General features: G+C 47.5%; 1 protein-coding gene across 6 annotated transcripts in view; it reads left to right on the top strand.

The window, feature by feature from the left end:
• KANK4 (KN motif and ankyrin repeat domains 4) overlaps nucleotides 1–23831 on the top strand; it is a 73510-nt gene extending 49679 nt beyond the window's left edge. For all 6 annotated transcript variants that reach the window (XM_034653590.1, XM_034653585.1, XM_034653587.1 and 3 more), the window contains 7 exons: nucleotides 607–718; nucleotides 3582–3800; nucleotides 5328–5415; nucleotides 7623–7836; nucleotides 11179–11321; nucleotides 16158–16358; nucleotides 21951–23831. In XM_034653590.1, coding sequence (XP_034509481.1) covers nucleotides 607–718; nucleotides 3582–3800; nucleotides 5328–5415; nucleotides 7623–7836; nucleotides 11179–11321; nucleotides 16158–16358; nucleotides 21951–22055 — 1082 coding nt within the window. In that variant the 3' untranslated portion in view covers nucleotides 22056–23831. The remainder of the gene's footprint in view (nucleotides 1–606; nucleotides 719–3581; nucleotides 3801–5327; nucleotides 5416–7622; nucleotides 7837–11178; nucleotides 11322–16157; nucleotides 16359–21950) is intronic.
• The last annotated feature ends 969 nt before the right edge of the window (nucleotides 23832–24800 follow it).

Raw genomic sequence — 24800 nt, 5'->3', positions numbered from 1 at the left:
CGAGCAGTGTGCAAGTCTGCTTCCTGCTGCAGATCATAACTGGGCTGGTTTTCTCATTATTTTGATGCTAGTTCCAGTCTTGCCCACTGGAAAATGCCTCCTGTACCTTTGAGCACAGCAAAAAAGACGTGCTCTTGCTCACGCGTCTGCCGTGCCACCCCCACATCCCAGGTGTCGAGTGGCATGTAAGCCAGGAAAGACCGTGGAGGTGCCCTTGGGCGGAGGTGGGCGTGGGAGCAGGAGTCATGTGTATGGGGTTCTGCGCCTGTCCTGCCATTCACTGAGCAAGTCTGAGGCTCAGACTTTCCCACACTAAGACAGCGACAGTGATGGCACACACACCACACGGCTCTTCTCGAAGAGTGTTCCAGGAACTCCACTCTGTCATCCACACACAGGGGCCTGTGGACAGCTCAGCTGGTGTTGACCAGAAGGCTGGCCTACTCAAAGACCTTCAGAGTATCTGATTTACATTATCTAGGTCTCTGTCCCTTTCTACCTCCTCCCATGCCTTCAGCCCGTCTCCCCTAAAGCAAGAGTCCCAGTTTTGGTGCATTCTGAGGCATCCCCAAGATCATTCTAACCTGTGATGTTGTGTCTACCTAGAGATCTCCCCGTCGACCAGCCTTAAATCCATAATGAAAAAGAAAGACTATGGCTTCCGTGCAGGAGGTAATGGGACCAAAAAGAACCTTCAGTTTGTTGGGGTTAACGGTGGGTAAGCATCGCTCGTGAAATCCAGACTGCCCCCCTCCACACTACCTATCCTGCTGTTGTCCTTAGTACTCTGTTTTCCTAGGGGGAAGCATCTGGTTTTCATTTTTCTTCAAGGGAATTAACGGCCCTTTAAAACTCCATCTTCGGTTTGCATGAGTTTGGCTCCTTGCCAGCTGTGGTGGTCGGCTGGATCCTGTGCTTTTAATGTCTTGGCTTTGGTGTCCCTGGGGCCAGGATTCCAGGTGGCTTCTGGGAGTTTGGGGAGAGCATGGGCCCTTTACAGAAGATAATTTAATCTGAACCACAACACTGAAAGCAGAACATACTCTTAATTTGTTGAACTTCAAATTTCATCCATTTAATTTTTTTCTTCCTTTTACTAACTTACTGCAAACCAAACCAGCATTTTTTAGGATGAAGAAAAACAACGTCTATTGACTCAGAACATGAACCAAACCTTATATAGTCTAGAGAGTAAATCATTGGATTTAGAATGTTTTCTAAGTCAGTCAACAAACATTTATTAAATGCTGACAAAAGTATTAGGTGTCAGGGATTTAAAAAGTCAAATGGGGCGCCTGGATGGCACAGCGGTTAAGCGTCTGCCTTTGGCTCAGAGCGTGATCCCGGCGTTACGGGATCGAGCCCCACATCAGGCTCCTCTGCTATGAGCCTGCTTCTTCCTCTCCCACTCCCCCTGCTTGTGTTCCCTCTCTCTCTGGCTGTCTCTGTCTCTGTCAAATAAATAAATAAAATCTTTTAAAAAAAAAAGTCAAATAAATCATAGTCCCTGCCTTTAAGCTCACACTTTGGACAGGACAGAGATAAGAAATAAAGCTAAAACACCGATATGCTGAGATGAATTCTAGTAAAGAAGGGAGCGTGGGCCCAAAGGAGGGGCACCTGACCCAGCCAGTGGTGGGTTCAGGAGGTCGGAACCCATGATAGTTTGGGTGGGACCAGAAGGGAGACACCAGATTTAAAAAAGGGCCATGCCAGTGTTGCAGGCTCTGTGAGGAAAAACATCAGAAATAGTGACAGGATGTCACAGGAGAGACACTCTTCCCATTCCCACTAACGTCAGACGCTGTGAACCTGGGAGAAGCAGGTCCTATCTCTCCGCTACTTAACTGCCCCCAGCAGTGCCCGCCCTGTGCCCAAACCTGGAACTCCATCTTGTAGCTATTACTGGCCCCATTGTGTACCATCAACTCCCGCCTGTCTACCCTAAAATGTGCCAAGTGGGGCCTATCTTGGGCCCTTGCATTTGCTATCTGTCCCGTCTGTCTCCTCACCGCTCTTAGAGTGCTCCTGTCCCAGATTTTCTTCAGGATCTGTCACTTTAGTGCAATGGTTCTCAACCTTGGCCGCACCTTGGAAACCCTGGGGGAGCCTTAAAAATACCAATGCCTGGGTCCCCTCCCTGAAAACTCTGGCTTAATTAGTCTGGGGTGAAGTGCAGATATTGGGAATTTACACACCCTGGAGTGAGTATAATGTGCAGCCAAGGTGAAAAACTTCTGCTCTAATTAATGTAGCCCCTCCTCCCATTACTCTATTCCATGGTCCTTTATTATTTTATTCATTGTTCTTATCACTATCTAATTATCTAATTACATGTTCGTTTTCTGTTTTTCTCTACTAGAATATAAGCTCAATGAGGACAGGGACTTTGGTATAGCATTTAGAACAGTGTGTGGCACACAGTAGGTGCTCAATAAATTTCTGTTGAATGAATGAATGGACTTCCAGGTGAAGTTTTTATGGAAGCAACTATAAGACAAGAACTGCTTGGTAAACATAATATGTCCCCCCTCCTCCTTATCACAAAAGCAAAAGGTTGTTCCAAGCACAACAGAGGAAGAAATATCTGTAGTTTAAACAAGCCAGAATGTGAGCCTTCCAAGAAGCAGGCTGGCTTTGCAAATCCAGTGAGCATGGGGGCCTTACCTAGTGGCCAGCATCCAGAGAAAGGGCCTCCGGGGGTTCAGTGGAAGCTGTGGCCACTGGTCTCCCCTGGTCTCTGTGGCAGTGTTCAATGGCCCCGGAGCCTGAAATCTTCACCTTAGCTGCAGGATCCTCTATCAGGGGTCTCCTGTTGACCATCAGCAGAAGGATCCATAAATCTGCCGGGACCTCCCTCCATGGTCTGTGGTCTGCCACCTCAATGGAGTCGCATATAGCTGAACATAAGGATCACTGCTGGGGGGGGTGGGCCCTGAGACAAGGGGGCCATGCCCTCACTTTTGCTGTTGCAAGCAGTAGCTGAAACAGGCCACAGCCAGGAAACACAGATGCTGGGCTCGGGCACCTGACTGCTCGTGTCTCCTAGGGAACACTGCTGGGAGGACACACAGATGGGTCCTCCCGTGTCAAGTATAAACTAGGCTAGAACAGGGGGGCTGAAGGGAAGCTTCACAATCACCCAGAGACGTGACGATCTGTCAGTCAGCTCCAAGAATTCAGGGTGGGAGCGGGGGATGTGTGCCTACATCTGGGCCCCTCTGTAGACAACACGTTAGGACTCCAGAAGCTAATGCTTTTGTGAGAATCTTGGACGGCCTGACTGGATCATCCAAAGGCGTCGCCAGTTAGGGCATGGGCTATTTGTGTGTTCACTGCAAAGAGCTTAATTACCTTTTCTCCCCGAATGGCCTCCGGGGTCAGAGCCACAGCTCTCAACCACATCTTTCTCTGACATAAGGCTCCCGGGAGTCCCCTCGCCCAGGCCTGCAGATACAGAGAACGGAGGATGTGGGTAGCAAGCTGGGTATTATTATCTAAAGCCCACCTGGTTCTTATTTGTGTTGACCTGGGCACCAGGCAGGAAACATAGAATGAGTGACCTTTGTCTCCTTCTCCAGCTACGAGACCACCTCAAGTGAAGAGACCAGCGGTGAGGACAGCTCCCCGGAAGACTTGTCAGACAGCGAGGCTGAGAAGAAATGTGATGGCCCAGAACAGAGGCGGGGCAAGGAGGCCCACCCTGCCTGCAAGGCTGGGCAGGGCATCCCGGAGGGCACTAGCACCACAGGCCAGGAAAGTGAGCCTGGGGAAGAACTCCCCCATCCCAAGGCTGAGAGGTGAGTCAGATGGGTATAGATGGGGGTATCCGATCCTCGGGGAAAGGGCAAGGGCACTTCATCCTTTTATTGTATTCTGTTTGTTCATTTGTTCTTCATCTTTCTATCATTTACCTGTATTTACTGAGTTTCTAATCTATGCCAGGCACAGATGTCACTCTGGCCTTTGTGGGATATCTGTCACAGACAGAGCTCTCCATGTAAAGCTAACATCGTCCCACCCCTGGAAATGGGAAAGACTTTACATGTACTATAATCCTTTTACTTATCCTGCAAAGTAGAAATTATTATAATCCCCACTTTACAGATGTGGAAAAGAGGCTTAGAGAAGTTAAGGGACACAGCCGAGCGGGGCTTGTGACCCAGGTCTTGTCTGATTCTCACCCACGTGCTTTTCCACCTCTCCCGTTGGCCCTGTTGACATAACCCCATATTTTACAGAGATGTGAGGTCATGTCACATGATGAAAAGAAGCACTGTCTTTGAGGCTGGACACGCTTGGGTTCAAATCCCATTTCTGCCACTGTGTCCCTTTACACAAGGCGCCTCAACTGTATTTGCCTCAGATTCCTCAGCTGTAGTATGTGGGTAACAGCCACCTGATAGGTTTGATCTGGGGACTGGATGAGAAAAAGTATGTAAAATGCCTAGCACAGTGCCTGCCACAGAGCAGGCTCTCAAGAAATAGTAGAGGGGTGCCTGGGTGGCTCAGTCGGTTAAGCATCTGACTCTTGACCTCAGCTCAGGTCTTGATCTCAGGGTCATGAGTTCAAGCGCCACATTGGGCTCCATGCTGGGTGTGGAGGCTACTTTAAAAAAAGAAAAAGAAATAGTAGAAATAAGGATAGTAAGTTGCATTACCACCATCACCCCCCTCGGCTGAGGGACTGACAAGCAGTGAATGGGGGCTGACTGGTAAGCAGGTCCACAGGGCTCCTCCAACATGGCAGCACTGTAAAGACACACTGAGGGCAGAGCTTCCTGGTGACCAGTCCCATTAAGTCCCACCCCGGGATGGTCTGTCTGCTCTTACACTAACACAGGAAAAGCGCTCAGCACTGAGAGCACCCCAGCTTAACTGAGTTTCATTTTATTGACTCTATTAGCACTGATGGTATCCTTCATGAAAGAATAACCTGAAAAAAACTGCTGATAGGGATTGGGTTCTTTGGGTTTTTCAAGTCACTTAGGCAGAAAATGTATTATCCAAAATCAGGAAGACAGCCCTCCCTTTTCTCAGTGTGTCAGGAATTGCAGTTAGTCCCGTGGCCCCCAGGATGCTTTGGTGATCTGTCCCACCTCCTGAGAACAGCAGGATAAAAAGGGCAATGTGCTTGACTCACTCTTCAACAGAGTTCAGAGGCCAAGCCTCACTGTCAGGAGGCTGTATTCAACAGAATGCCCCTTGCCTGGGACGTGGCCCGGTGTGCAAGTTTCAGCTGCTGAGAAGTGAAAGTCATGTTAGGGGATTACTTTCTTTTACAGTAACACGAAGACTGATATACATGTATCTTTTTTTTTCTTTAGATATAAACCCTCAGAAGAATTCCTCAATGCATGCTGGGCATTGAGCCAACATCTGCCAGAAACTGGGGCCACCACGGACCAACTCTTGGTACTGTGATTTTTCATTGTCATGGAAGGATGTCCCTGCTGTTTAAGCTGTTAGTTCCAAGTGGGTGACTTTGGTCTCTTGCCTGAGGCAGCGGTGTGGGTGTGCACGGAATCCCTTACCTCTGGGTGCCTTCATTTGCCCAAACTCTGCTGCCAGGGTGATGGGTTCTGCTGGGGGACTGGGCCCAGAGGCATATGCAGCAGGGAGCAGCCTGGTGCTTGGAGGCACAACAGAGTGGTATCAGGCATTACACCTGAAAGTCCAGCTTTATAAAACTATGTGTGGCTTCAAAACCAAAGCAAACCTTGTATGGCTTGGGCTCAAAATCGCCTCACAACTGGAGAAAACTATGGGCAGAGTGAAGACCATGTGCAATGGGAACCGAGGGTTCTAGTCCCGGGACTGCTGTTGGTGAGATCTTGAGCAAGTCATTTCAACGCTCAGAGCTTGTTTCCTCGTTAATAAAATGAACGTGGGGGTGGGCAGCATATCTTCTTTACCCCCAAGCCCTGGTATTTAATTCTGTAATCTTGACTGTGTTTCTTGATGCAAACCTATGGGTTCAGAGACCAAAAACAAAAAAAATATCTCTGCTTGCTCCTTAACACCTTCATGGCCCACAGGGAATTAAACATGTAGCCATTAGGTTTTACTTTTATTCAAGAGATCCTGGCACAAACACATGTTCCCAAGTCAGGAGAGCCAACTGGCAGGCCCCAACATGTAACAGCATGTAAGCATTTTTAAAGCTCATTTTGTTCTTTGCAGAAGGGCCTTAGGTGTAAAAAATGATTGATTCAGCCCAATCCTTTTGATTATTTTATCTTAGCTGATTTCACAAACAACCGTTTCCACGTTGTTAAAAAACCAGTATGTGATGTGAATGTTGATCGAAACTCCTGTTGCTTAATCTTAAATGAATTATAGAACTAAGCTGTATGTTCCTTAATATTAGCATCTTTCTCTAGATTCTCCTGAATATTCCACAGGAAAGGGAGATATTCTGATATATAAAAAGTGTTTCAGCCACAAAAGATTCCACTGTTTCTGCCTAGAAAAGTGATAGGGGAGGGTTGTCTCACTGGCTCAGCTGGTAGAGCATATGACTCAATCTCAGGGTCATGAGTTTGAGCCCCAAGTTGAACATAAAGTTTACTTAAAAATAAAATTACAATTAAAAAGAAAAGAAAAATGATAGAGGATGCGCAAACCTGACACCACACTCATATTAGGATCAAAGTACCTCCTACCCCCACCCCACCTTAGAGACATCGCAGGTTGTACAAGAACCTAACTCTATAGAGCCATGGGAGGTTAGGGACCCAGCCCTGTTTCATCCCCATTTTGTAGATGGGACAAGTAAGGTTCAAAAAGGCTATATGACTTCCCAGGTCATACAGCTGAGCTGGGACTTAAGCCTGGCCACATGGGCTCAGTGACTCCAAGCCCAGTTCCTTTCCAGAATAAGTGTGAAATCACATCCCCATGGTCCTCCCCTTCAGAGAGAGAACTTAAACATGTTCTATTTTAAATAGGTAGGTCATGTAACACACAGAGTTGATGTCATTCGCTCTTGAACTCTCCTCATTCCTGGTTCCAAAGGAGCTACATACTGCAGATAGTAAGGTCCTGCCATGGGTTGTTAAACCATTTTCTCTGAAGGTTCTAGCAAAGCTTAAAAGCCAAAAATAATTCAAGCACAGCTGTTTGGGTTTTATTTCTAGCATAAATTGTGCATGTTGTTCATCTTAGCTTTCAGCGTGTGTCTTCCCCATTAGTAAAATGTTGTGACTTGCTAGCTATGCCAATTAAAAATGCACAAAAGTATGGTAGGGTCCGGGCTAAGGTCAATATAGGCTAGCTCTATGTGTGTGAAAGTCTGGGCCTTAGTAATGCGTGAATACAGGGGTGTGATCTAAACTCCCAGTAGATTCAAACTGTCACCTAGAAAAGTGCTTTGCCACTGGTTAGTGTTTGCTCTCCCAGACCTCTTTCTACCACAGATGGTGGAGCTGATCACACAGGTTCAAACCCACCCCCGGCCCCAGCTCTGATCCCTCCAGGAGTAGATCACATGAAGGTAGAGGGAGCTGAGAGGACAGGGGTGGACGCAGCCAACGCTGACTTCTCCCAGTGGAAACTAACAGCCCAGCTCGAGCACCCCAGGCCAGGTGACCTCCTGGAACTGGAATCTGTTGGTATTTCAGAGGCAGACCTTGAACACCATCCGTCAAGAGTGGTTTCGCGTCTCCAGCCGGAAGTCGTCTAGCCCTGCTGTGGTGGCTGCCTACCTCCGTGGGGTCCAGTCCCCACACTTCCTGAAGCTGCTGGTGAACTTGGCTGATGGCAACGGGAACACGGCCCTTCACTACAGCGTGTCCCACTCCAACTTCCCTGTCGTGAAGCTGCTGCTGGAGACAGGTCTGAAATGGTTGTGTCTGCTCAGTCTGGGTCCCTCCTTGAAGGGCAATTTTGGTACCTACTTCCTTCCAGCATGGAGATTCTTCACTGTCCTGAGTTCCTCCTGTATTCTAGGAACTGGACTAGACCAGCATGCCTTTATTATGACACTTATGCTTCACAACACTCTTGTGATGGGGATATCATTATCCTCGTGTTGCTGTGTGGGACAATGTCATGCAGCCTAGGAGTGACTGTGTGAACAGGCGGTTGATGGGGCTGACTGAAGGCGTGTCCAGGCCCAATGGCATCTATGAGTTTAGGAAGGCTGTATGAGGGATATCTAGGTGGGTACCCATAAGAGATATAAAACCCCAAATGATCTCCATGGATTAGGCCTTCTGCTAAACACTTGGTGTAGGAGATCTCATTTAATCCTCATAACTCCTATTAATAGGGATGATTATCCCTGTTTTATAGATGATGAAAGTGACACTCAGAAAAGTCAGTAGACTTTGGTGTTGATTCTGAGAGCGCACAATGACTCGTGTGTTGCTGGGGTTTAAAGCTGATACCATTGGTTTGTTCTTCCATTCCTGGCATCCAGGAATTGGAGCACACGCTAGATCTGTAACCCTTACTTAGGAGGCCGGAGGAGGAGTTTAAATGGGCATCAGGAGTCTGAATTCCAGATCCAACAGCTTTCCCCCAACTTGGATCTTGTCCATCCTAGCTTAAATGCCTCCCATGGCTTTCCATTGCTCTAAGAATGAAAGGCAGCTTCCTCAGCCTGGCTTTCAGAAATCCCGGATGGCCTGGCTCCTGCCACATTCGCTACCTCAGTCATCACCATGCATCCTCCTTCCATCCACTCCAGTCACATGGCCTCCAACTCACCAAGCTCATTCCCTCCGTAGGGCTGCTGCATTCTCCTTCTATCTGAACCCTTTTCCCTGAAGCCCTTCTCAGGCCCAGCTCCTTCTCATCATTCCAGTTCTCCAAAATTCTGTTAAGCAGCCTTGAGGGCTTTTTACCTGAATGGAAAGGTGATGTACTTAATGACAGCCTAAAATTCTTTCTGCTTTCCACATCATCAAGGAAGATAAAGGTACCACTCTAATGTTGAGCTAATTGTACTAGATTTCAGTTCTTTACGGATTCATGGATACCATAAAAGGGGCAGCTCAATTGAGAAAGGCACATAATTAAATGGAGCACACCTCTGTGTTCTGTGCATGAAGAATCCAAAGATTGGAAATGTAGAGCTTCATCTTGAAGTAGCTGGGACTTGCAGCCTAGCTGTAGTTCTCCAGGTGGGCCGGGCCAGGCCAGAGAACAGACAACCTAAGCTTTGGTTGTTAGACCTTTCTGCTGCTGTCGACTGAGAACCCATTCGGGTCTCCTCAACCCTAAAGTGATCTCGAAGCTTTCTGTTTACCACACTGATACAGCTAAATAGCCATATGCATAAAGTATGAAGGGGAGCTGGAGAATGAGCTGAAGGTACCATTACTTTCCTTCACTGTAGAAGGCCCGCTGAGGAGGGCGTATCGGTCACACTCTGAAACCTAGGCACGTAGCTGTGAGCCATCCAGAAAGCACGTTACAAACTGTAAGGGGCTACACAGAAGTGACTCATCATGACTGAGTAGAGAGCCAATGCGTGCACCTCCGCCACCTTAGTCCTTTGTGCTCGATCCTTTATTTTGCCAGAACACCACTGCAGAGGAGAAAGCTTGTGGACCTGGAACACGCTCAGTCAAGAGCCTCTAGGGAGGCCTGGCTCACTCCCTAGTGGCTGCTCAGAAGCACCTGCTGTGAAAGCCCTGGGTCCTCAGCCTCTTTCCTGAGCCCCTGGGGAGGAGTCAGTCTTACTCTACTGAGTCCTAAGTCGTGTTTCTGAAGAGAGTAAAGAGAACTGTAACCTGAGGATTGTTTACACCTCTTAAGAGCAAACATAAAATAGTCATGAGGTAAAAATAAAAAAGTCAATAACAAGGCAATGCAGATACTGCCATCTTTATCAGGGCAGAGCTGTGTGCAATGCATGGGGTTATATTCAGCTTTCATAGCCCAGCTGGTCATGACAGTGGTCAGACGATTTTTTTTTTTTATCCGCTGGCATCTGGTATCACAATGGCACATCTCTGAAAAATTGTTTGAGGTGGGATGGAGGGAAGTCAAACCAATATTGCTTTTTATCCAAGAACAGAACTTATAAGTAGCCCAGGCATTTTTTCATAAATCAGACTTGTTACAATGAATACCTAAGTCTTCCTGAGCAAGTAGCAAGGCTACAAAAACAAGAATACTATTCTGGACAATAATAGTGAAACAGTTAATGCTTACTGAGTGTTTGCTATGTGCTAGGTATAGCTCTAAGTGCTTTCAATATATTAACTCATTAAACTTCACAGTAACCCCATAGGTTCTATTATCATCCCCATTTCAGAGAGGAAATGCTAAGAAAGGCTAAATGACTTGACCTACTGAGATAGTTTTTTTTTATTGTCCAAGAGATACATAGGTTTTTCAGATAAGCAACAGTATGGGGAAGATTTTGTTTGCCACACAGTACTGCCCTTATGGGGTGGGATCGTTTATACAACAGATAACAGGCTGATGACCTCCTATGTCGCCTTTGGTTGAGAGGGATATGAATGCCTATCTCCAGGGTTACAAAGCAGACATTTCTTCCGAGTTCTCAACTAATACTTCATCTTAAAAATATGCTATTTTTCATTCCACTGTGAAATGTATATTAATATAAAAATGCATGGAAGCTTTTTTCCCCCCTCCATTTTTCAAATGAGATGGCTATTCCTGGAAGATTTCCTATGTTTATCCTGTGGCATTTTACAGGCCCCCTGGTACACTGCCTAACATATCACTAGGTCTTTGGGAAAGACCTGAAAATGCAGCCATCAGCTTAAGAGTTACACAGAGTAAAACCTAAAATGCACAGCTGTGGGTGATGTGTGGCCGGGTGAGTGATGGGCTCTAGAGCCAGACAGACCCGCGTCCTGGTCTCATTTCACCTTCACTTGGGCAATTTATGAAGCTTCACTGACCTTCAGTGTCCAGAACACTGCTTTAGGAAATAATCATAATAATTGTACCCCTCGGCCATCTCCGACTCTACCATGGACCTTTCTTGCTGGGTAGCCTCAGAAAAGTTGTAAAGAAAACTAACCACTTTTGAAGGCTGCTACAAATGTAAACACTGACTCCACCACTGGGAAAAGATTGTTCTAAAAGGGGCCTTTTAGCCAGCAGGCAATTGGCAGATGTTGATCAGGCTAAAGCAGAAACTCACATCTGCCCCCTTGGGAGCTATTCCAGTGGCCCCTGCTCCTCTTGCAGGTGTCTGCAATGTGGACCATCAGAACAGAGCTGGCTATACTGCCGTGATGATCACCCCCTTGGCTTCCGCGGAGACCGAGGAAGACATGGCTGTCGTCTGGAAACTCTTAAGAGAAGGAAATGTGAACATCCAAGCTACTCAGGTAGGAGGTGTGAACACGGTCCCCTCTTTAATAAATATGGGTACCTCTCAGTTTTATTCTGCCAGTGGGGTGAGAAATTCCACATAGATCCGTGTAGAGTTTTTGTTTTTTAAAGATTTTATTTATTTATTTGACAGAGAGAGACAGCCAGCGAGAGAGGGAACACAAGCTGGGGGANATGTAGAGTTTTTGTTTTTTAAAGATTTTATTTATTTATTTGACAGAGACAGCCAGCGAGAGAGGGAACACAAGCTGGGGGAGTGGGAGAGGAAGAAGCAGGCTTCCAGTGGGGCAGGGAGCCCAATGTGGGGCTTGATCCCAGGACCCTGGGATCACACCCTGGGCCAAAGGCAGATGCTTAATGACTGAGCCACCCAGGTGCCCCCCATGTAGAGCCCAAGAAGGCTGGGCCCTCCAAATGGCACCTGTCCAAACCCTGTACATTTGGTGTCCTCAAAAGCTTCTGGGATCCGGACAGGCTAGGATGGAGGTCAGTGAGATTGTCATCTATGTCCTGGTCCGCAACTGAGCAAAGTCCATCTGGATCTGACTTATTGAACGAATTGTTCCCACAGTTAGCACCAGCAGGAGAAGGCATGAAAAGGCTGAAAAGCATTTGCTAGTTGGTTGCATAGGAAGCCCCTACAGGTGATCCACCTCAATCATGAATTAGAAAACAGTTTAGAGGGTTAGCATGTCCCTGTTCAGCTTCCAGGCCCCTCTACTTGACAGCACAGAGTAGGGGTCTTGTCCTTAGCCAGTAGGGCTTTGAGTTAGACAAGGCTCTGTATGGAACAATGAGAACTCCTCAAAAGACCATGTACCCATCTTTGACCAATAGGAGAATAGAGTGCATGCAACTCTCCTTTCCGCCCTAGAGTGATCAGAGATATAGCCTAACTATCAAGAACTGTGAAGGGTCTGAGATTGTATTCTACCCTAATACTAGCAAGTTAGCATACTACAGTGTCATGGATGCTGGTAAAAGATATGAAACTCCTGTGCCAGAGACAAAGGACAGTATATTATTCACAGCAAGAAGAGTAGCCACAGCATTGGTATTTACACCAGTTCCCTGAGCCCGATTCCCAGTTCCCATATGGCAGTGTGATGAGGGCCAGATCCCTGTACACAGAGTGGGTTATATTACCGGAGAGGAACCCTGAGCGTAGGGAACCTGAATCTTTTATACTGGATAGTGAGTACGTCTGCCCTCTGTTTTGGAGAAGATACTATCTTGCTTTTCCAAGGCTGTTCACCGTACCAGCATCTTTAAAAAGACCGTCTAAATTATCACGATTTCACTCATACGTGGAATTTAAGAAACAAAACAGAGGAGCATAGGGAAAGGGAGGGGAACTAAAACAAGATGAAATCAGAGAGGGAAACAAACCATAAGAGACTCTTAATCATAGGAAACAAACTGAGGGTTGCTGGAGGGGAGAGGGTGGGAGGATGGGGTAACTGGGTGATGGGCGCTGAGGAGGGCACGTGATGTAGTGAGCACTGGGTGTTAGAGAAGGCTGATGAATCACTGACCTCTACCTCTGAAACTAATAATACACTGTATGTTAATTAATTGAATTTAAATAATTTTTTAAAAAACTCAAAAAATAAATAAATAAAAAGACCATCAAGAACAATAAGGCAGATAATGCCTCACTCACAAGGTGTGGAAAAAAACTAAGAAACCCATAAAAAAAAGTGCCTCCCAACAACATATTTAACTCCCCTGTGCACCCCCAACAAAGTGACTGCAGATGGTAGCCCACCCAGACCGAGTCACTTTGCACACTCCATCTAATAGCAATCCTACTGGTGGCAAGAAACAGGCATTTGTAAATCACTTTATGTTTTTCAAAGTATTTTCACTTAGAGCTCCCATACCATTGGATTTAATAAAGCTGTTTTCATTTTAAATGTTTCCCATAAACATGTTATTTTTTTCCTAATGGGTCCTCTTTTTTTTTATTTTAAGATTTTATTTATTTATTTCACACAGAGAGAGAGCAAGCAAAAGCAGGGGAAGTGGCAGGCAGAGGGAGAGGGAGAAGTAGGCTCCCCACAGAGCAAGGAGCCCAATGGGGGGCTCAATCCCAGGACCCTGGGATCATGACCTAAGCTGAAGGCAGATGTTTAACCGACTGAGCCACCCAGGTGCCCCTCTAAATTGGTCCTCTTGCAAGAAGGGATGCTAACCAAAATCAAAATCAGTGCTCCCACTTTTTTTGGGGGGTGGGGTGCAGCGTAGGGAGCGGGAAGGAATCTTAAGCAGGCTCCATGCCCAGTGCAGAGCCTGATGTAGGGCTTGATCTCACAACCCTGAGATCATGACCTGAGCAGAAATCAAGAGTCGGATGCTTAACAGACCGGGCCACCCAGGCACCCCAGTGCCCTTTCTTTTTATGGAGGAGAAAGTGATGCTCTAGGAGTGTAAGCTCATCTCAGGTTGCTAAAGGAGGGGTCGGAATTCATAGCTGCCACTGCTCCTTCCAGCTCCCTCCAGAGCTTCTCCATAGAGGAGAGCAGCAGAGATCAGGTAAATAAAGGTGAGTTGGGAGGCTGGGAGTCTCCTAGGCTAAGCTGTTTATTTCTTTTTGTATCTCAAGGATCAGCACAGTGCCTGGCATATAGCAGCACTCTGTAAATATCACTGAATTAAACTGTATTGAATTGGACCAGGAGGGAGGTAAGGAAGACAAGGGAAGTCAGGCAGAGGGGCAGACAAGAAGACAATCTACATATGTCACCTGGCTTTAATACCACTGGGAGAGAAGGGTCTCAATGGAAATCTCATGGTCTGGTTAGTCCAGTAAAGAACCATTACATGGCGCCTGGGTGGCTCTGTTGGTTAGGCATCTGCCTTCGGCTCAGGTCATGATCCCAGGGTCCTGGGATCCGGCATCACATCGGGGTCCCAGTGTAGCAGGGAGTCTGCTTCTCCCTCTCCCTCTGTCTTGCTTATGCTCTCTCTCTCTCTCTCTCTCTCTCTCAAATGAATAAATAAAATGTGAAAGAGGGAGGGAGGAAGGAAGGAAGGAAGGAAGGAAGGAAGGAAGGAAGGAAGGAAGGAAGGAAGGAAGGAAGNTTCTCTCTCTCTCTCTCTCTCAAATGAATAAATAAAATGTGAAAGAGGGAGGGAGGGAGGGAAGGAAGGGAGGGAGGGAGGAAGGGAGGGAGGGAGGAAGGAAGGAAGGAAGGAAGGAAGGAAGGAAGGAAGGAAGGAAGGAAGGAAGGAAGGAAGAAACTATTACTTCAGGGCTGAGTATAAGCAACCCAAAACGCAAACAGGCTTCTCTGGACAGATCTGTCTGGGTTCCAGGGAAATGGAGAACCAGGACACCAAAGAATACATTCCCACATACTGAGCATTTGTCATACATTACCTCCCATGCTCATAACAACAGTAATAGCTAACACATGCACAACACTTGTTAAGCACTCGGTCTCACAACAACCCCATAAGGCAGGTAACTTTGTTAAGCATTCCCATTTTACCAGATCAGGAAAAGTCATTGAGAGGTTAATTTGTCCAGATTCACACAAATAATAAGCAGCAGAGCCAGGATTTTCCTGATTGCAAACCCCCTTTCTTTTTTCTAAGCCCCAGCATTCTGGGCAGGGAAGCACAATCCATCAGTGACTGCAGATTGGCCCTTAATCAGTGAACAAACACATCAGCAAACATGTCCTCAGCACTTTTTATGTGTAAGACACAGCGCTCAGAGCCGCAGGGGATCCGAAAGGACAGAAAACAGAAGGGTTGCCTCATTCTCACAACCTTAAAAAAGCCTTATGTCCGGTGAGAGAGACAAGCCTGGCCTACCTGGAACCCAGGAGAACGATGAGGGCAAAATATAATCAAGCTGTGTAAGAGGACCGTGGATACAAAGGAAAACCTATAAAAAATAATGCCCAATTTGTAGTCAGAAAAATCACTACCACATATTGTTATATTTACATCCTTTATTTCACTTGATTCCCACAAAAGCCCTGTGAGGTACAGGGACAGATCATTATATACTAATTTTAAGAAAAGAGAAAAACCAAGACTCAGGGAATACAAGGGACGGGGCCAGGGTCACGCACTAGGAAATAGGAGAACCAGGGCTTGGGCTCACTTTTTGACTCTGAGCCATTGCCACATGTGCTAACAATTACAGGGATGTCACAAAGGGTCAGTGGTGGGGTACCTGGCTGGCTCAGTCCGAAGAGAATGCAACTCTTGATCTCGGGTTCGTGAGTTCAAGCCCCAAGTGGGGTGTTGACGTTACTTAAATAAATAAAAAACTTTAAAAAAAATTGTCCATGACTATGGATTAGAAATGACCACAGTACCATGCAGGCAGAGATCTTGTCAAGACAGAGAGGGTTCTGGGTATCACTGAACTGAAATACCAGGGGTGTTCTGAGCAGACCAAGGCTTCTGTAAGAAGCCATGGTGTGGAAGCATTCACCCTTTCCTTTACTCTACCATTCCATGTTTACAAGCATGTACTCAGTGCCAGGCACTGGGGAGACAGAGATGAAATGAAAAAGACTTCATCCCTGTCATCAGAAATTTCACAGAGAAAGAGAGATTGACAGGTTGCAATACCAAGTGGTAAATTCTGTGTTACCGACCCCGTGCCTGAGGGGTTAGTAGAGGGCTTTAGAGAGGATGTGGCGTTTGACTAGTGTCCGGGAAAAGCAGAAGTTTGCCAGGTGGAGAAGTATGGGTCCAATCCCAGCGGCAGAAGGAGATTCAGATCAACGGTCATTTTCTGGCAAAGTCTTGCCCAAGTATCGCCAGGCTGGAGAAGGGATCTCACCACACCCCTGTGCTCTGTGTGGCAGGGAGGCCAGACCGCGCTGATGCTGGGAGTCAGCCACGACCGGGAGGACATGGTCCAGGCGCTGCTGAGTTGCCAGGCAGATGTCAATCTGCAGGACCATGAGGGATCGTCGGCCCTCATGCTGGCCTGCCACCACGGCAACGCCGACATGGTGCGGCTGCTCCTGGCACACCCGACCTGCGACAGCATGCTGACTGACAAGGTGAGCCTTCCAGGCAGTTAACAAGTAGGTGTTTCACTTCCCTGACTGAAAAGCGCCTGGCCAGCCAGCAGAAGTCAGGGACCACGTGTAGGAAGCAACGAAGTGACCTCATAAAGCTGTTGTGGGATTTAAATGAGATGATCCATGGTAAATGCTGGGAGACGTGGGGTGGGGAAACCCCAAGCCCTAACCCTTCATACCATCCTGAGGGAACGTGCCCAGGCCTGGACTTGGCCCTCAACCTCCTCAGGTCACAGCAATAACTGCTTGGGGGCTTTGGAGCAGCAACTTGGACAAGGAAGCTCTGCTGCCCATTGGGCTGCCCATGGGGACTCCTGAAAGGCTGGGTGAAGGAACCAGTGCAAATTATGTCCTCTCTCTGACAGTGATCCACCTTACAGGGTGGCCCATTTTGTCAGGCCAGCCCACTTGAAGTTACATTGCCAGACATATGCTTCTTTTTTTTTTTTTAAGATTAATTAATTAATTATTTGAAATAGAGAGTAAGAGAGAGCGCACAAGCAGGGGGGCAGAGGGAGAGGGAGAAATAGGCTCCCTGCAGGGAGCCTGACATAGGGCTCGATCCCAGGACTCTGGGATCATGACCTGAGCTGAAGGCAGACGCTTCACCGACTGAGCCACCCAGGCGCCCCTGGACACATGCTTCTTAAATAAGCGTCTTTGTCAGTTGATGGTGATGACACTCATGATAGTGGCCAGCCTGTACCCAGTGCTTGCTCAGCGCAGGGCACTGCACTAAGCAGGGACTGTGGACCACGTCATTAAAACCCCACAGTGGCGTATGAGGCTGTCTCTGTGGATGCCACCCATGTGCTTGTAAGGAAACAATCACTGAGTGGTTATGTAACACCCCCAATCACACAGCTGGTGCAAGCCAGCTCCGTCCAACTCCTCAGAATACTCTGGGGAGCCAGACCCTTTGCATGCATTAGCTCACTAATCCTCTCGATAATCTGGTGATGTAGACACTTCCATCCCCATTTTTACTGATAAGGAAATAGAGGCCTAGAGAGTTTACTAGCTGTCCTAAGGTCACAAGCTGCTGGTTCTTGGAGCAAGGATGCAAGCCCAGGTCTGACTTCAGTGTCCAACATAGTGCCTAATGTTGGCACTATAATGTAATGCTTTAAACACACTTCCCTATACTTTCTTAATATCCACAGTTTGAAGGGAAAAAAAGGCCTGGTCAGGGGAAGAGTCCCCTCCCTGCCAAAGTAGAGACCCCCTCACTGGGCCACATCTGAGCTACACAAGATTGTTCCATCAGTGATTCAAGCTGCTGGGTCCCTCACACCACACCCAGGCAGCACGCACCCTGGTCCAGCATCTTCAGTGCCCATGAACCCCAACTCCGCCCAAAGCCATTACTGAGACAGAGAGCACAGACCCTCTGGAAATGCATGTGGGAACAGTGGTGGGTTGCTGGAAATAAGAGCCTCCTGTTCCAAACATTATACAGCCAGACAAAGGATCTATGTTCATGAACTCCCTGCGGGGCTGTCCTGGGACAGAAAGAAGCAGCCCCCCCCCTTTCTGGAACAGGCCCAGGGTTCTCCTAGGAGTGATTATTGCCATGGGGAAGGCTGAAAGGGCAGGCCTCTGGGGCAGGCGGCATGAGCTTTATAAGCTCCTGGTTAGCTGGGACACTCAGGCGGTGATTGTGAGAGCATCTCCTGGAAACCTCTGTCCAGATCTGCTGCAGGTAAGATAGGTCGATGACTGCTTTCCGCAGATGGAGGAAGAGCACAGTGAGGGCTCTCTTGTAAGCTGGACAAATCGAGTAATTGCTAGAAGCACGGGCTTTAGACACTCACGAGTCTGAAACTGGGTTTAGTAACTGTGTGACTTCAGGCAGGCCACCTAATCACTCTTCTTCGCCTCTGTAAGTGGGGAGAGTCGTAGCCCGTACCTAAATATGGCAATATTCGTAGAACACGTTTCTGACATTGAGCAGATGCTCCGTTGATGGTAACAGTTATTGTCGTGAATAGGTAAGCAGAGACAGCCAATAAGGAGCAGGCACCGCAAGGATGAGCAGGGACCTTGGCATCTGCAGGCAGTGTCTGGAGGGACTAGGAGGAGGAAGGTCTGTTGTTAGGGAAGCCAGTCAGACAAGAACAGCCACCAAAGGGAGAAATGGCTCTCATTCAGGGATGATTTTGCCTTCCGGGGGTGATTCAACAACGTCTGGAGACATTTTTATTTGCCATTAAGTGTGCTGGAGGAGGCTGGGAGGTGGGGATGCCACTAAACACCCTGACGCTAGAGAACTACAAATTATCTGGCCCGATACATCAACAGCTGAGGAACCCTGGCATGGGCGAGTGCTGAAGGCCAGGCAGGACTGGACCAGGAAGAGCCAGACCAGGGTTGAGGACCAGGGCAGGGCTGGAATGTTGGGAGGGAGGAGCTGGACAGCTGCCCAGATGGCGGCCGAAGCCCATCATAGCAGAAGGTGTGAAGGCTAGGGGATGCCCAGCAAGCATAGGGGTGCTCAGGACATGCTGTCAGCAGGCCCACAGAGGGTTGTAGACCCTACTTATGGTCCACTTGCCTGCTGCCTGCTTGGGTCAGGGCTGACTCAGGATTCACACCCAACTTCCCAAAGGTTACTTGGGTGAGACATTTCAGAGGGACCAGGGAACTGCCGACTGAGGCCTTACGAAGCACCAAGCCCTGTGCTTTACCCTGAAGGGTGGGTTCCAGCCCTTACCAAGGTCACCCTATCATTTCAGTGTGCACCTTTCTATGGAGACTTAGATGCAGGTTTGGATGACTTGATAATTTCCTTGGAAAACTGAGCAAGAATTCATGTCCTGCACTCAGTTTCTCTTATCCTACCAATATTTAAAGGTTGATATAACTGTGGAAGCCCCAGAACAGCCAGCAAGGCACTTTTTCTAGGTTTGGAAGGTAGTTTGAGAAATCGGTCACCCAGCCTCTTGCGAGCTGCCCGAGAGACAAGGAAGAGGAGGTGGTGGGAATTGGGCTCTGAGGCTCACACTCTGAAGGGCTTGTTTCAGCAATGCCTCCACAGTACCCATCAAACTGAAAGCTTCCTAAGGCAGAGACTATGCCTTGCTCATTTTTGCCTGATACATAATAGGTTCTTGTCATATTGAAAGACAACCCCACTACCACACACAGACACACACACACACCACCACCACCACCACACACAGGTGTGCTGGCTGGCTGAGCCCCTCCCATCTCTTCAGTCTTCAGTGTTCCCCAATCGGGACGGGCCAGGTGGGGTTCCCACTGCAACTGCCCACTGTCGCCCTGTTCTCAGGACTCTGGCAAGGGCATTTGAGGGATACGCCTTCCCGAGCTGGCCTCCCCAGCTGACCACACTTTCTGGGCTGAATGAGGTCCCCCACTCTCCAGGTCTGCAGGTGAGAAGCCTACAGATGCAGGCTGTCATCTCCAGATGGGCCCTGTTCAAAGATGCACATGTCCCCTGGGGCTGGCCCCTGGCTCTTTCCCATAATCATAGTAATCACACCATCTTCCCGTTTACAAGAGCCTCAGGGTTGACAAAGCACAGCGATGGAAACCAGATTACCGGGGGACAGGCCTACAAAAACCCAGGCCTCTCTCTTTGATGGAAACTCTGCAGGCTGCTTTTAGAAGACTCCTCTGCTTAAGGTCTTTGCTTCATTCCACACTTGCCCAACCTAGGAGTATACTCCTTAGGAGTTCCTTTGCTCAGCGTCTCCATCAACTTGAAATGAATACCTCTTTGTTATCATCCCACATTCTCTCTGTCAACAATGCTCACTGGGTGCCAACCTAAGGGCAGGAACCAGGCCAGGTGCTGGGATGTTCTTGCTGCGCTGGCAGCCACAGGCCAGATCTCACATCTGACCTCATGGAGACCGAAATTGATCAAACAGCTCCACAGACACCAACTTACAAATGGTGGTGAAAGGAAGGTACAGACAGTCGTGAGGCCTTTTCAGGGAAAGAAACTCTTATGTTTGATGGAGCCCATGCACATCCTTCGGGGTCCTGCTGAAATACCACTTACTTCCTCTGCTCCCTGAACCCCAACACACACACACACACACACACACACACACACAAATGCGCGCGCGTGCACGCAGCACCATCCTCTCCCCTGAGCTCACTCTGCTTCTCTTCTGGCGTGTCTGGCTCTGTGCCATGCATTATAGTGATTTACAAGTGTGCGGAGCCCCAGGGGGAGCTGGACTCCATCCCCGTAAGACTGAAGAGCTCTAAGCTGAGCATGAACACCCCCCACCTGCTTCCATAATTCCACTTATAGACAGTAGGGCAGAGAACAATCCAACGGGGTCTTGGGTGCCTCCCAACATATTAAACCCATGAACGTTTCTGAAGCAGAATATAAAAATATTCCCCAGGCTATATAAGGGTCACAGACAGCCTCACATCGGGTTTTGCCTCCAAATGAGTTACCAAAGAAGTGGTTTTGGAGTGGTGGGATTTCAGAATTCTAGAATGGGACTGAAGAGACCAGGGCTACCGTCACAAAGCTCAGTGTCTGTTGCATCGAGTCAGCCTTCCCCCTCACTCTTTTTTTTTTAAAGATTTTATTATTTATTTATTTGACAGAGCGAGAGAGAGAAAGAGAACACAAGCAGGGGAACAGCAGAGGGGGAGGGAACCTGACGCGGAGCTCAGTCCCAGGACCCCGAGATCGTGACCTGAGCCAAAGGCAGACACTTAACCTACTGAGCTGCCCAGGCGCCTCTCCTCCTCACTCTTTGTAGAGAATGGCCTGTGTTGTTGGCTGAGAGCCCTCTGAACACAGTTTCTTTAGGCAGTGGGCCTGGCAGCTCCCTTCACAGCAGCAGCAATGTAAAAAGCATCATGGCGTCCTGCCTCGGGGGTAAAAAAACACGTGTCCTTCTATGCTGTAAACACACTTCTCAGAGTTGGCCCTTAGGAAATAACTAGAAATGGGGAAATGCTTCCTGTGCTAAATCTATGATGGTGAAGACCTGGAAACAACCTAAGTCTCCAATAGAAGGGAAAGAGTTCAGTAAGCTATGGACTATTACACAGCCAATAAGAAAAACTATATGTTATGATAACTGTGTACGAACAGGGGAAAATCTCCTAGTGTGCATAGTACATTAAAAATAAAATCAGGTTCAAAATTGGTATGTACTATCATTCCTCTTTTTACAAACCAACAACAAATTTGCACAAGAGAAAAGACTAGGGGGAAACATACCAAAATGCTAATTTTCATTAAGGTCTGGGCAATGGAAAAATGGAAGTTATTGTTTTCCTCTGTTTTCCAATTAAAAAAAATATATTAAAAACCACGTGGGAAAAACAAACCAACCAACCATGTGACACTTATTTCCATCGGCACAGATTTCCCAGAAGTGACTGCTGTTTCCGTGGAAGGTGACCCATTTTTCAGGATCCTCATGCCATTCCAATCTCCACCTCTCCTAGGGTCTCTGGATGCTTGGAATGGACTTCAATGCCCCATGCCTACCCTGTACTTCCAACTCACCCTTCTCTGGGGCAGGAGGCAAACAAGATAAAATTTCTCTTTTTCTTTCTTCCCTGTAGGCTGGCCGAACAGCTCTGTCCATCGTTCTGAAATCACCCGCGCATGTGGAAATTGCAGGGCTTCTGCGGGCCCACGCAGAGCAGGGCAGGTCCCTGGGGCCCTAGGGGCTAAGGAAGAACTGGCAGCTGGGAACAAAAGGCTCCTTCTCTAGACTCCTTAGCCCTTGGAGAGGGCATGGGTCACAGCCAGAGGGCCACCCTTCAAGAGAAGAAACTATGTCAAATATGCACATACATTCCTGTTATATAATTCTGCTCATTAGGATGCTTTGTAGTTTTTGCCTTAGGCCAAGCCCCAAAACGACGCAGGCTGCAGAGCAGGGTATAAGGTGCAGGGTGCATCTGTGTTGTCTAAAAATCTCAAACATCTTCAGCCTTGAATTCCTCGTGACTCTATGCTCTGTAGCACCGTGTAGCGAGCACACAGGCAGAAGCACATTAGCCGAGCAATATTTTTACATGGAATTTTAAAGTGCACCACTTTTTGTTTTGTAATCAGTTACATGAATATGTCCCACTGAATATGCATGTCTAGAGAGGACTGGGTGGGGGGTGGGGGGAGGTGGATTGAAGCAGCCGCCCTGGCAATCATTCTCTAGAGGACCCTCGGAGAATTACCACACAGACAGCTGAAACTGAACACACCACATCTGGGGCCTTTGTTTAGCTGGGGTTGACAGAGTAATCGTAAATTTGGGCAAAGAAGGAAGAGCCTATGGGTATCAATGCCAGATATACAGTCTTCACCACTTCTGAGTCACTAAGCAGCTCCAGTTTATGCCAGGGAAATCGGAATTAATTAGGAAATCCAATCCAGTAAAGCACACCACATGTATTTAGGCAGAGTCTAGTTACATCAGCTATTCTGAATCTATGAAAGAAACAAGTGGGAGTAAGCATCCTCCTTGTCATCCAGAAGCCACATTTCCTCTGTAGTCATATTCATGGCCTCATGGGAATCCTGGCTCCTTTCGATTTCTGAGCCCCCATGAGGCTCTGAGGTTTCTGAGGCTCCTGGTTGCAGAACCTGCCAACCGGGACTGTGGCAGGAGTGTGGGAGCTGGACAGGGCAGGGCCCCCCCTGGGCTGACTGCTTTCCTTGATGGACAATTCTTTCTTAAACTTCCGTGATTCCAGGGGCCCATATGTGCATGGCTTCTATTCAGTAACTCACACAAGGTTATCTATGAATTTGTTCTTAAAGTCTCTTATGCAAAAAAATCCTCCTTAGATAAATAGAAAAGACATCAAAGTTTGGTGAGCCTTGTACTGGAAACTCAAAAGCTTGAGTTTTCATTTTGACTTATATGCCAATTTGCTTGGTGCCCCTTGGGTGAGTCACAAAATCCCCTTGGGCCCGGGTTTCATCATCTCTAAGAAAGGAAATCATTATAAAACCTACCTCCTAGGGGTGTTGTACAAGGAACAGCTGATGGAAGTTTTGGAACCCAATTTGTAACCCATAAGGACTGGCGCAGCAAACTTCTGTGGAGTCTCAAAGTCCCAGAGCAGGACACCGACATGACATAATGTTGCTCAGAGGTAGAGAGAGAACGGAGCAGCAAATAATGAGCTAAAAATACTTCAAGTGGGTTTATTTTGACCTCAAAGCACACTTTAAGAGCAAAAACCCACCTTAAAAAAGTGTTCTAGCCCAGTGCTTCTCAAACTTTGATATGCATACAATCACCTGTAGATCTTGTTAGAATGCAGTAGGTCTGAGGGGGGTCTGAGATCCTACATTCCTCACCGGTTCTCAGGGGGTGCGGGTGCTCCGGGCCACACCACACTCGGAGTAGCAAGGCTCTGGCCTGGCCTGACTGTCGATAGATTAAAATGCTGCCTCTTAGTCTTTTGTCTCGAAGTTGTTTCTTTGCATTTCTGTCGTCTTTGGGTTCTTGATTGCACAGCGGGTCTTACTTGCTACTGTAGTTCTGCATACAGCAGTAGGGGGTCTGTGTCCTATGTTGTCAATTTAGAGTCTTTTTTTGTATCTCATGTTAGGGTGGCCACTTTCATTTGGGTCACATTATCTTTTAATGACCTCACTTGAGTCCGCTATCAAAAACAGCTTATGTACCAGCAAAGACAAACTGGTTTGCCTAGGGTTTGAGGCCACTAAGTCACTATCAAAAGGCTTTGTCCATCCTTTCTCAGATTTTGTAGTACATTTCTTTTCATCTTGACTTTGGACTGTGAACACATGATCTCCCTCCCTATAATCATCCCATTGCATTGGAATGTGTGAGTCCAGAACATGGTGAGACTGAACCAGCATAGCCTGCTGCCCTGTCATTGCCTCTCCAGTATTCATTCAACAAACATCTATTGAAACCAGCCACGTGCCTGACGCTGTTCCTGGTGCTGGCTTTTATTTATGCATTTACTTATTTGAGTGATTTCAACTTTATTTCTTTAAAGATTTTATTTATTAATTAATTAATTTATTTATTTATTTATTTGAGAGAGGGAGGAGCAGGGGGGAAGGACAAACAGACTCCACGCTGAGCATGGAGCCCAACGCTGGGCTCAACCCCACAACCCCAATATTATGACCAGAGCCGAAACCAAGAGTCAGACACTTAACAATCTGAGCCACCCAGGCGCCTCTCAACTTTATTATTTTTTGTTGTTGAAGTATGGTTGACATACAATGTTATATTAGTTTCAGGTATAATTCTATATTAATTCTATACATTACTCAATGTCCACCATTTGTCACCATATGACATTATCACAATATTACTGACTATATTCCACATGCTGTACTTTCCATCTCCATGATTTATTTATCACTGTAAGTTTGTACCTCTTAATCCCCTTCATCTATTTTGCCCATCCCTTCTTAAC

The sequence above is a fragment of the Ailuropoda melanoleuca genome, chromosome 2 (genome assembly GCF_002007445.2).
Source record: "Ailuropoda melanoleuca isolate Jingjing chromosome 2, ASM200744v2, whole genome shotgun sequence".
NCBI classification, from domain to species: domain Eukaryota; kingdom Metazoa; phylum Chordata; class Mammalia; order Carnivora; family Ursidae; genus Ailuropoda; species Ailuropoda melanoleuca.
The sequence above is the reverse complement of the archived record's forward strand: the minus strand, read 5'-3'. Positions and strand labels throughout refer to the sequence as shown.